This window comes from Bacillus rossius, chromosome 1 (genome assembly GCF_032445375.1).
Source record: "Bacillus rossius redtenbacheri isolate Brsri chromosome 1, Brsri_v3, whole genome shotgun sequence".
In the NCBI taxonomy this organism is placed as follows: domain Eukaryota; kingdom Metazoa; phylum Arthropoda; class Insecta; order Phasmatodea; family Bacillidae; genus Bacillus; species Bacillus rossius.
The window spans coordinates 103,560,496-103,573,390 of NC_086330.1; the positions used below are offsets into that span (position 1 = coordinate 103,560,496).

The 12,895-nt window shown below is 38.4% G+C and overlaps 1 protein-coding gene across 3 annotated transcripts in view; it reads left to right on the forward strand.

The window, feature by feature from the left end:
• Nucleotides 1-7,991, forward strand: part of LOC134541178 (cyclic nucleotide-gated cation channel beta-1-like) — a 53,729-nt gene extending 45,738 nt beyond the window's left edge. For 2 of the 3 annotated variants that reach the window (XM_063384413.1, XM_063384421.1), the window contains exons 10-15: nt 1,053-1,212; nt 2,467-2,648; nt 3,243-3,397; nt 4,156-4,257; nt 4,991-5,057; nt 5,884-7,991. In XM_063384413.1, the coding sequence (XP_063240483.1) occupies nt 1,053-1,212; nt 2,467-2,648; nt 3,243-3,397; nt 4,156-4,257; nt 4,991-5,057; nt 5,884-5,976 (759 nt within the window). In that variant the 3' untranslated portion in view covers nt 5,977-7,991. The remainder of the gene's footprint in view (nt 1-1,052; nt 1,213-2,466; nt 2,649-3,242; nt 3,398-4,155; nt 4,258-4,990; nt 5,058-5,883) is intronic. The other variant, XM_063384430.1, reaches the window with a different exon arrangement.
• Nucleotides 7,992-12,895: the final 4,904 nt, after the last annotated feature.

The window sequence follows — 12,895 nt, forward strand, 5'->3', positions numbered from 1 at the left end:
AGGGAAAACAAGTGAGCGAGTCTTTCAGTACTCACCAGTGATGAGTCAGATCTAACCTCGGTAAAGAGAATTTTTTTTTTTTTTAAATATTTAATTAACACGGCAAGAAAAGGAAAGGAATCAATTTTTAAAACGACATAACATCAATTACAAAACTTATTAACACTCACTTTAAAAATATATGAATGGATTCTTATGACAAACTATGTGTTAATACAACACGTATTTTAATACAACAATTGTAAAATTATTGAAATTATATATAATATATTATTATTTCAAAACTTATTAATGACGAATTTTAAAAGCCACATATTTATGTCTTCTTTTTCTTTTTCCTTTCTCTCTCTCTCTCTCTCTCTCTCTCTCCAGGCGCCATGGAAGAGTTGGCGCTCTGACTCGCCGCAGCACAGCGCCGACTGCTGGCCGCTTCTCCCTGCTTCCTGTCACACATTTCCCTCGCCTTCACGAAGTTACTCCCATCAAATGCTGTATACCGAGAGCTAACTTCTTGCATATCAAAGAAAATACCTGCACGCGTTTTGTTTCGTCGAAACATTAAAAACCATATATATTTTGTCAGTGTTTTTTTTAATGACGTGAGTCGCTACTAAACATCCAACAACAGCCAACTCGTCGTCTGATGATGCCATTTTCACCTCCTAACATGTTCTGAGTCAGGCATGCACAGTCGTTCCTCACAGGATTTCGGGTAAGTGTGTGGAGCCCTTTAATGATGAGTGAAAGTGCGAATGCAGATATCCTTCAGTTCACATGGATGAAAGCCACAAACGCGACCCGAACAGTTCCGAAGTTTACCGAAGTTAAAGGTTAGGTTAGGTTATGTCCGGTCAGTGTTAAAAAAAAAATAATAGTTCTTCTTGGTAGGGTAGGTAAGTTTTGATTAGCTTATCGTAACTAAAATGAAATGTTGGTTAGGTCAGCGTTATTTAAAATACCTCTGCGACCGTAAATCATATAAAGCGACGAGCAAACTTGGGAGAAGGTCGGAACTGCTGGGGAACGGTGTAACGCTGGTTGGTGGCGCGCAGGTGCGCGAGCAGGTGTTGGAGAGCGCGCGGCTGCGCACCGAGTACCGCAAGGTGGTGGACGGAACCCTGGAGTACATGCGGCGCCTGAGCGTGGCCAGCAAGCTGCAGGACCGCGTCAAGCTGTGGCTCAACTTCACCATGGAGCAGCAGCACTCCCTGGGTGAGGCGCCCGCCCCACTGGCCGTCGCAGTCGCCTCGAGTCACGGACCGCTCATGGCCAGGGGCGCACGTGCAGTGGTGGGGGCATATATCCCCCGATCACGAGATCTTAAATAAATCTATCATTCCCACCATAAAAGGAAAAATAAATATATTAGACAGCAAACAGCAGGCAAAGAGGTTATCTACCCCCTTCTATCCCCCCTCCCTAGGATGAAATGAAAATATGCGTACGCTTTTGCAGATAGCTGCTGAAAGAGTAGTTGGTTGCTTTAACTGAAACGTTTTATAGAACCATTCTGAAGTCATTTTCATGCTCGTTTAATTTTAAGGACTTTCCACAGAGTAGACAAGTAAATATAAATTTAATAGCGTGGCCGTCACTATTATTTAAGTACACGTGGCCACTTATAAGCTACGGAAGTCAACCAGATACAAAAATTTTGCCTGGATAGCAACTGCTTGTCAACAATTTGTTTTGGATTCCCCAAGCACTGGTTCATGAACGCTTCCAAGCCAAGGCCTATTGCTGATGCGTTCTGATTTCGCGGAAGTATTGGTCCAGTTAGCTGGACAGCGTCGCCCTGGAGTTTCGGGGGGCGTGACGCAAACAAGAATGGAGACTTTTTGTATTTATTTAACAATGTTATTTTCCCAGCAGCTGCGACGAAGAGAAACTTAAAAATAATAATAATTTAGAAAATATATTCTGCTTTCAGCCGGTTAGGATCGAAACTCTGACCGTCCGACCCGATACCATACGACCCCGGAATTCATGACCTGATTCTATACGAGCCGATACAAACATAGGTTTTCTGGCCAAGGTGCTTGCATTTTATATCTAATTTATATACATATAGTTAGAGACATGCAGAATTAAAGTTCATGTTTGGAGAGAGGCTGGCATACTTATCATTATATCCTTGAGTTTCTTTCTCATTAAACCACAAGAATTTTTGAAATTTCCAGGACAAGAAGTCAATAACAACATTGCGTAATTCAAAATGACCCAATCACATCAAATTGGGCTGAAAGGTAAAATGTGGCGGCAGCCCTTGGAAAATAGACACCCAAAAATTTTCTGTAAAAGTGTGTGGAATTGATGCTGGTACCAGAAAATCACATGGGTTTTTCAGGTCTCTAGTAGTAAATTGCGTCGATAAGTAGTGGGTGACTTGTAACTGTGGTGTCTTACATATTGCTTGCCACTGCAGCTGCGGAACTGTTACCTACAGAAATAATGTTGTTCTAACAGATGAGAGCGCGATCCTGAACATGATCTCCAGCAAGCTGCAGATGGACATCGCGATAAACGTGCACATAAACACGCTGACCAAGATGCAGATCTTCAAGGACTGCGACGCCGCGCTGCTGAGAGACCTGGTGCCTCAGCTGAAGAGGGTGCTCTTCCTGCCGGGAGACTACGTCTGCAGGAAGGTGAGTTGAAATTTGGTGAAGCGACAACCAAATTAACGCAAAAGTAAATGTGGCTATTTCTGAACACCTCATTGAAAATTGCTTCTTACGTCATTCATGCCATTTTTGTCGACTTTCCGTAGTTTCTAGGATCCTTACATAATCTCCGATGCAGACTTCCTCTTTTGCGTCCTTTCATGCATCCTTGTAGTCTTTGAGAGGTTTCTGGTGCTGTTTTTATTGCCAAATTTTTGGGCAGACTGTTGCTTAGCCAGCCAATTGCCGTTTTCACACTTTCTTATATCTATCATTATCACTGCATAAATTATGCTTGATCAAACCTGATGATAAATTACTATGAATTAGAATTTCCGTCATTAAACACAGACACATCCATGAAACACAGTACTTTGAAACTGTTTCCATGGTGCAAATACTACACTGCGCCTAATTTTTGGGTGTTCCACAAACATTGCGCAGACCACCAGCTGGACAAACAGTATGTTTCTCGGGGTGTCTGTGTAGTAATACACTCATGGCCACCCCCTACTTGCTCAACGTCACAACATGGCATCTTCCGGCAGTAAGTTATAGCCAACTCCGTGTGTGTTGCAGGGAGAGGTGGGCAAGGAAATGTACATCGTGAAGACGGGCGTGCTGCAGGTGATGGAGGGCGAGGAGGTGATCGCCACGCTCAGCGAGGGCTCCGTGTTCGGCGAGATCAGCCTGCTGGCGCTAGGATGCGGCAATCGCCGCACGGCGGATGTCAGGTAAAGCGAGTGCTGCGATATCTTACCATAGACTAACATTCATACAGAACGTCCCCATAGACTAACAATCATGCAGAACATTCCCATAGATAAAAAATTATTTAGAACGTTCCCATATACTAAAAATCATGTAGATATTTCCCTAGACTAACAATCATGCAGAACATTCTCATAAATTAACAATTATTCAGAACTTTCCCAAATACTAAAAATCATGTAGAACGTTTCCATAGACTAACAATCATACAGAACATTCTCATAGATTACCAGTTAGGCAGTAAGTGTTCTAACCCCTGGAGAGAATGACGAAACTATTGATTTGTAAATAATCAGTAGCATTTTTCTCTTTTCTCTTTAAGCTACAGTTAATAATTATGGAGGAATTAGTCTTAAATGTGGGTTTCTGTTCTAAATTTTAACTTACTCTGTTTATCAATTGGTTATCAAAACAAATGCCAAACCAAAGGCTAATGCTAGAAGCTTTTGAAAGCCTTAAAGAAATTCGCTAGGAAGAATCGTATAATTGCTATCGTGAAGTGAGTATTATTAAATAAAGATGTTAAGAACATGTCAGCAATAAAAAAGCATTAAAATTCATCATAACCTAAAAAAATTTCCTATGCATATGGGAAGTGGTTTGGGGTCGTTCTCATTTTGGCTTCAATAATTAACATGGCAAATATCGTACCTACCCACTCCCAAACGTCTTACCTTCACGTTAATAATAGCGTTCTAATTGTTTTCAATTATTTTTGCAGGTCTCTTGGTTTTTCCAATTTGTTCATACTCAACAAGCATGACTTCAACGAAACAATTGCCAACTACCCAGATGCCCAAGAACTGCTTCAGAAAAGAGCTGAGTACGTATATACTTCAATGTACTGCATTGAAAACTTTTCATATTCTCTTTGTTTCACTCCATCTTAGTTCAGTGTCACTAATAAAATCTTTTTGTTGTGTACCTGGCAATTTGACATAGTTTGGTCAATTTTTTTAGTTTAGTGTTTTCATTTTTTTAATTATATTGAAAACAATTATCAAAATTTAATATATATTTTTTAATTCATGCCCTGACTTCAGTTTTAATAATTGTATGGTGATCTGAAGGAAAAAAAAATAATGTGAGGACAGTTTACTATAAATCATTTATATGATTAGGCTTTATGGAAAGCAAAAATTTAAATGACTCCATTCGTGTGGCATTTTGAAGAGTAATACAATATAAACTGCTTTTTAAAATAAACTAAAAGAACCTTAACTAAATAAAAAAGGGAAAATCTTGTTACTTAATTTTATAGTTCTAACAAAATATTCAAGAGCGGATTCTACAAAAATATTAGCCATATTAATATTGTTCAATTTTATAATTTATTTTGTAGGTACCAACCTTAAAATATGATTAGATCTCTTCGAACTCTGCATGTTTTACAACTTTGAAAAGTCGAGTAACTATATTATTGTTCTCCTTTTATTTTAGCAATTAGACTACACTTTCCGTCATATTTTTCACTCTTTCACTAACAAAGAAATATATTTTTGTTTATTTTTTTCGTTTCTTTTAATTTCATAAGTAATATTTATCCTATATTCCAGAGCTCTTGTTCGCGAAAATGCAGAAAGGGAACGAAACCACAAATCAGCGTCTACAGAACCACTGAAAGTAAGTAAACTATAAAATAACTTAGATGTGTAAATAAATATAAAAAAACACAAGATAAAAACATTTCAGTCTGTTTGTGCGTGACGAAGGGAGCAGATTTCAGTTCCCGAAACGTTGCATCTGTTTTTGGCTTAGGAAGCCTACTGTGTTCCTCTGTGCTTTCGTCGTTGTTGTCTTGTGCAGAACATGTGACTCAACACTGGGTTTGCCTGAGCGTCGCTGTGTTGTTCACATCATCTGTTAAACATCATTATCGGGTTCATATGTTTGTCGCTGTGTTGTCGAAGATTGTTGTTGTCTGTTTTTTTACTGTTCTTGTTGCAAATTTCTCGTCGTCAGCGCAATATGTGTATTTTTTCTAACTAATTCCTTCCACGTAATTCTCTGTGCTGTCTATGTCTTTTGCATTTGACATCAGTTTTTTGGCTGGTTTTCTGTGTGTTTTTGTATACGTGTATTTTGTCCGTTCTTGATGTTTCTGTATGACATATATTTTAAATCAGCAATGGCGCATAACCACAAAAATGTTAAAATAAAGCTTCCGATCGCAAGAAACATGCAAAAAACGTAAACTACTTCTTGCCTTCTGGGTTGAAGCCACGTACATGGTGGCAGGTCCGACGTTTTGTAATACCTTGCTGCAGCCATGGAGAGCCTTGGATAAATTGCAGCAAGTCAAGCTGTAAATTTTGGGCACACCACATTTCCTCGGAAGTTATTTCAAACCAGGAGGTCAAGCTGTAGCGAGTGACTCTAGATTAATGATTGAGCTTTTGTCAATAAAAATAGCAGTTATTAACAGCGGTTCATTGATTCTGGTTTGCAGGCTGAGTCCTTGGTGAGGCGCAAGGAGCGAGCAGAGCTGAATCACAGGCCGAGCTTCCAGTGTCCCGTCACCGTCCACAGGGCCATGAGCTGACTCCTAAGCCGAGCTTCCAGTGTCCCGTCACGGTCCACAGAGCTGTGAGCTGACTCACAGGCCGAGCTTCCAGTGTCCCGTCACGGTCCACAGGGCTGTGAGCTGACTCACAGGCCGAGCTTCCAGTGTCCCAGTACGGTCCACAGGGCCATGAGCTGAATCGCAGGCCGAGCTTCCAGTGTCCCGTCACGGTCCACAGGGCCATGAGCTGACTCGCAGGCCGAGCTTCCAGTGTCCCGTCACGGTCCACAGGGCCATGAGCTGACTCGCAGGCCGAGCTTCCAGTGTCCCGTCACGGTCCACGGGGCAATAAGCAGTATTTTAAAAAAATTTCTTGTCGAAAATTAGGTCGAATCCGGAGTTTAATATTTTTTCAGGTCTTTTCTTGACGTGACAACGTCTAACAAATCGATGAATGCCGGCTGCACGCACGAAAAAGTGTCCCGTTACGCACAATGTTCCGTTATGCTCATTTCTCCGTTACGCTGTGTCCCGTTACGCTCATTGTTACGGTACGCTGTGTTCCGTTACGTTGTTGGCGAGTGCAGTAATAATAGGTTATGTTACAATTGACTAAAAAATTATGGTGATTCATATAATTGATGATAGATATTTGATTACAGTTTATTTATATGAAAACGTGTTCATAATTATATTTAAACTTTATAGCTAAACGCCAGTTTTTAAAATTAATTACAAGTCATCTACACGTGAACTGTTTCGTCGACTGTTTATAAAGTGAAGTGAAAAGTTGATGTGGTTTTCATTGCTTATTACAACAACAATTTCGGCAATAGATAAAGGTTAATTATTGTTGCATTTTAAAAATCTGATTACTAGTATAATTTCAAGTATTTATTCTTTTATTATTAAAATAAAAATGATTCAATTTTATTCATAAAAGTATGCAATCATTTCATAAATGTTTTGTTATGACGTTGTCATGTTAAACTGTCGTCCAATTTTTTTATCGGACCGTTACATTGTAAAGTTGAGAATTGCAGTTTGCTAATAAAACGATTCAATACTTGGCGTAGCTGCTTCAGCAGCATATTCTAGCGACGGGTGCGAAAACTACGTGTTTTTCGCGTCCAGAAATGTAGTTGAAAACGCAATTGCGTAAATCTATCACGCTCGGTATTATTTTTAATAATTCTACGTTAAATTTCGTGACCAAGTTTCGTATTATAAGTGTATTTGCAACATGAGAACACATGTATTTTCTCGTTACCAAGGTTAGATGTACATACCTGTATCTGGCGAGTACGGCTGACTCACTCTCATTTTATTTTTGCTATCCAGATTAGAAATGGGGGTAAAGTATTGCCCACACGCACTCCCGGGCTCTTTACCTCCATTGATTTGTTCCACTGAAGCTGCTGGACGTGAACTTTCAGGGTTAGACAAGTCTGGCTTCATGAAAAACTTACGTGTTAGAATAAGTATGTATTATGAGTGTCAACGAAAGGTATACTCGCTTCAAAACCTTTCTCGGTATACAAATATAATTGTGTAGGTTTATGATGGAATTAACGAATAATATTATGTCTGTGTTGTAATTCAATTTTTTTAAAGTTTTTAAATTTATTCTTTTATATTTGAGACGGATACATTACAGTGCCAAAACATCTCAAATAAATTTTTATCTTCCCTACCTTCACTCTATCGTGCGTTATAGGCTGGTGTCACAGGTGAGTTTCTGTCACTGCGCACAATGCAGGTCTTTCAAGAATGCACCAAGTAAAGTTATCAAAATGTAACATGTAAACACTTATGTGACATAATGTACCACAATTTTGTTGATAGGTGTACTAAGTATAAATATAATATAATGTTTTGCTTTGTTTCAATTTAGTAATGTAATATTTCTACTATCTTTTGTTATGTAAATTAGTTTTTTTCTAATATAATATCTGTGATACTTGACCAAAATATGTTATTTACAATTAAATACTGTAGTAGTGTAATTGTTATAACATAGACAATAGAAATATAATCATATTTGAATAGTGCTATATTGGCTCTAAAATTCAATTATACACAATTACTGAAGCATAAAAGATTAATCATACATATACAAAAATACCGCAGGTATTAATTATGTCAATCTTACTTAGATAAATGAAATAAGTTGTTTTAAATTAACGAACGTTTACCAACCAGAAATAGTTAAAATTCCTATTTTCTGAAACTGTTATATAAAATGGTTTTTAAAATGTGTTTTAGCACACGAAATAAAATTACACCTATTCTTTTGATATAGTATATTTCAGTTAATTTGATAAAATAGCCTCGGCAAGTATTGGGCAAATAAGCAAAAATCTCTGTATCTCCCACTGGCATGTACAAATCTACCAATAAGTTTATGAAAATTCAGTATTTCAGTTATCCTTTTACATTCTGTCAGTTAAGTTAATAGTTGAAAGCTTCACAGGATCTTCTATAATGGAAAACACAGTCTATCAATTAATTTCACTATTGAAAAGGTTACACTCACCAGAGAATTATCCCCTAAATGGATTAAAATTTCCAGGTAACATTTCTTGCCGTTACATGCCGTAAATTTAAGTTTCTACAAATAATAACACACAACTTCTTATGCCATATACAGCTGATATTTTACAGGCATAAATTTGGCTATCAGAAAAGGCCCGGTAGTCTAATATTCACCACTTATATTTATTCAATATGATTATACTATTCAACACAAAACCAACATGGAATATTCATTCCGTCTCCTAATCTCCACCTCCTTATTGGCTTAAAATTTACGTTTTGGTAACCAAAAACAGTGTAGCCTTCCTCTATTCAAACATCGCGCCCGCCAGACGCACACACAGTCAGTGGGTTATATGTATGCTCGAGGTTAACAATTTTGATGTGGCAATCCAATATTTAACTTAAAACAAATTTGTAGTAATTGTTTTAAAATTAAAATTTCTTTTTAAAACTGTTAATTTATCTGACAAATAAAAATAATATTATGATACATTAAAATGATAGCATAACATATTAGACTGCAAAGAGAACAATGCATGCTTGTAAAACAATTATATTAGTTTAGCTCAGTCATTTTAATCTTTGACCAAAGATAAAATAAACTGAAAGATTTATAATATCTAAAATTTTCAGCAATTGCTGTACGATATGTTCCCGTAAATTGAGTACAAACTGGCAACCGCTCCGGCTGAACTGCATAGTGTGACACCGGTCTTAAAACCCAGTCAAACTGTCCAATTTTTGTATCCAACTATATTTGGAGAACGCAAAATGGCTTCAAAATATTTTTCTATCAAATTTATTTTCTAGGTAACATAAAATATATTTTAAATCCTATCAGACTATTAAAGTTTATTAATGGTCTCTGCTATCTCGATTTTATTTACTTTTTAGTCTCATTTAGGAATTAAATATTGCATCACAGTGCTGGATGGAATTATTGAATTAGTATGTGCATTTTTAAACAACTATAAATTTAACTCGCAATTATAATCGTTAGATAGTAAAATATATTTACAGAGATTTCTAGACACACAATTTGCTTTTTTTTTTTCTCCACATAAATTGATGTCGCGTAAGGCATTCATTGTAATTTATAACCTCTTTAATCACCCATGTGCTCCTCGTCTTTTCAGATATACTTTGGGACGGTAACGGATATCATTTCTGTTTTCGCAAGGCACGAGTTTGATTGGCTGATCGCATCCAACACCCACAATATTTTATAACTTGTCCTACATGCAAGATATTTTAAGGAAACTTAAGTCATCCAACAAACGTGGCTGCGCTAGTGACATTTGCGGTGATGCGTGACGCCATAACCCTCCCACTCACATACTCGGTGTGGGAAGTGAAAGTTTGACAATGTGACAGGGCCTGTACGAAGTTGGGAAGAGAGCCCTGACGCGTATCTTGAGTTCTGGCAGTTGACCAACATGCAGTAGCATACATCATTTTAAGTAACCTTCAAATAAGATAGAACCATTATATATACTAAACACAGTTCAAACAAAAAAGAAACACCCTTTTTTTCTCAACTTTTTAATTGTTTATTATGAAAACTTTTATTCATGAGTGCATATTTATTATATTATTTTTTGAAAAGAGTTTAATATATTTGGTCTGTTGCATGATTACATATCTTGTTCTTACTATCAGATTCGTACATTTCTGTAAATTTCACTTCTCTTACTCAACTTTATATTATTATTCACTGTTAAGTGCTTTCCGTTCCATAAATTTTTGTTTCAAGTTTTCATTGTTCAGTTATTGTTGCCATTTTATCTATAGATATTTGTTGCAATGGCGCCAAATTATTTCCCCTTCCGCTTTTTGCGAACGTCATCGTTTTTCCCTGTTTTTATTTTCCCAGGCTTATCCCCAATTTTGCTTTTTGAAGTCTTGAGACCAGTGACACTGTCTGTCTTACCCGATGATTTGGTATCGGCGGTGCTTTTTCCCCCCTTCGTTGAACTGGACTCTTTCTTTTCCTTCAAAAATTTGTCGGGGTGGAATATTCTGTTGAAGAACGCTTGCGTGACGGCCTCCTTCAAGGGCAAGATGTATTCGTTGATGTTGTCCGGTGGAGCTGGCGCCACATCTGCGCTGCGCTCTCTCTCACTCCCGGGAGACTTGTTTTTTCCTGAAACATGGAGCCGTCCGATTATTCAAAGTAATTACTTGCGCATAAAATCAGCACACCAGTCCTCAGAGGCCAGTATCCACCTCAGCTTCGCCGACCAAATCCCATAGTTAGAGACCCGGAAATTTCGCGTATTCGCCTGGCCTCAGTGTAGAATTCAAAGACATAGGTGTGCTAAACCCTTGTGCGCTCGACCCATGTTTGCTTTCATATTTGTTGATTTCTTAGCGAGAACATTTCTCCTGGCTGAGCATCGTTGGCTCAAGGTCATAGAGGGGCGTGACCAATCATTACTACAGTGTGAGAGCGTGAAGGTTTGCATTCTAACTTGTGACTCAATGAATGCGCGAAATTTCCGTATCCCTACTGTTACGATTAATATTAATGTGGGTAGAACTACTGGGTTCGTAAGAGATAGCCCAACTAAGTTTTATTACACAGTTTTATTGATTACTAATATTAACATCACTTATAAATAGAGACCCGTAAAATTCGCGGGTTCATTTCGTGTTATGCTAAAATTCAAATAATTATACTTTAGTGCTGCTTCTGTCATTGGTTCACTGTTAATCTGGAGGACTGAGGGCCATTTAGAGACCCTCACTCATAGAAGTGTCGAATCACTGGCCACCCAGTCGAGACGACTCACAAGTCAGCAGCCAATGAACAGTTGGCATTTGCCAGAGTGTGTAGAGGATATTGGAGTCTATCCTGGAGGTCATTGAACCCGCGAATTTGTCGGGTCTCTACTTATAAATAATGTTACTTAAAAATGCCTAATCACCAATTACTCGCACTTAAACATGTTTATCCCCAAGTCACTCAGTGTACATCAAGTTACACAGTCCGCATTCCTCGCGGAACTCACGCGGCACACCCCGCAGAACTCATTCGCCAAAAACCTGTCGCCGACCTCACCGCGGAACTCCGACGCGGGACTCTGTCGCCGAACTCTCGCCGCCCCAAGAACTCCGCGGAGGCCGGCGTCCCGGCTTAAGTAGTCTCTGGCGCCCTTCTTGAACTGACGAGTGCAGCTGGAGCCAGTCGCGTCATCCCGGGCCGACCCGACGCCCGAAGCGTCGACAATAGCGTCGGTTCTTACAACAAGGCCGCTCAGCGATGGATAACGGCGCCGAGGCAGGACGATGCGCGGGGAGCGGAGGGGGCATGGGGGTAGTGACGACCCTTGTAATCCGGCCAGGCACGCGTGGCATGTCATACGTCAGTGGTGGCCATGTGATGCGCGCATGACGCCTGCAGCCTGGCAGTGCCGCCAGCCAGCTCCGAACTTGGCGCGCGCCGCGGTCTGGTCTCTCACGTTCATAACACTACCTATACTGTAACATTTTTGTTGTTACGTTTTACTAGGAAAATCCTTGAATCTCAGTGGCAAACGATATCACTTGTAAAATTGCAAGGCAAAGCTTTGCAAATTTGCATATGGTACAAAGCTCTGCCTTGCAATTTTACAAGTGTTACCTTTGGCAACTGAGTATCCAAGGACTGTCGTTGTAAATGGACGAAATTATTTTAACAGTATATGCGTACTGTGGGGTGAGAAATACTTTCGTATCGCTTCTCCTTGGGCGAGGTGCAATAAGAACTTAACTGCCATATTTGATGGCTTTTAGCCTCATCTTTGACCTATACCTGACACTCCAACTGCATTTTATCATTCCCATATGTACATTTAACTATACAGTGTCTAGTAATTTGTGGTACCTAACGTAACTACATATTTTTCACAACAAAGTACGTATACGAATACTTTAGGCTTAAATTGATTACTAAGAAAGCTCTGCGCCCCATGAAAATCAAATTTTGAAACGTATTTTTTAAATAAAAAAAACATCATAAACTATTTAGGATGGAACGAAAGAAATATTATTTGAAGAATTATAATATTATAATTCTCTACTAACCAATACTAGTCAATCTTATGCTCTAGTACAAATTTACAATAAAATCAAACTAATAGCAATATTTACCTAAATAATAAATGATATAGAGCTAGAATATGAATTGAAGAATTACAATTTGTTTCTACCCTACTGACCAATATTATTTAATTTATACTCTTGTAGAAGTTTTCTGCAATTTAACCAAATTGACAATATAATTACTCCAATAGCAAACTTCACCTGAATTAGCGATTACCAACTTAACTATTTTCGAGGACCTGATGTTATATGAAACTTATCCGCGGGCTAGAAAATAAGAATGTATTAATATTAACTTTTTTACAACAATTTTTAATGCCCTGTTATTCGTACAATA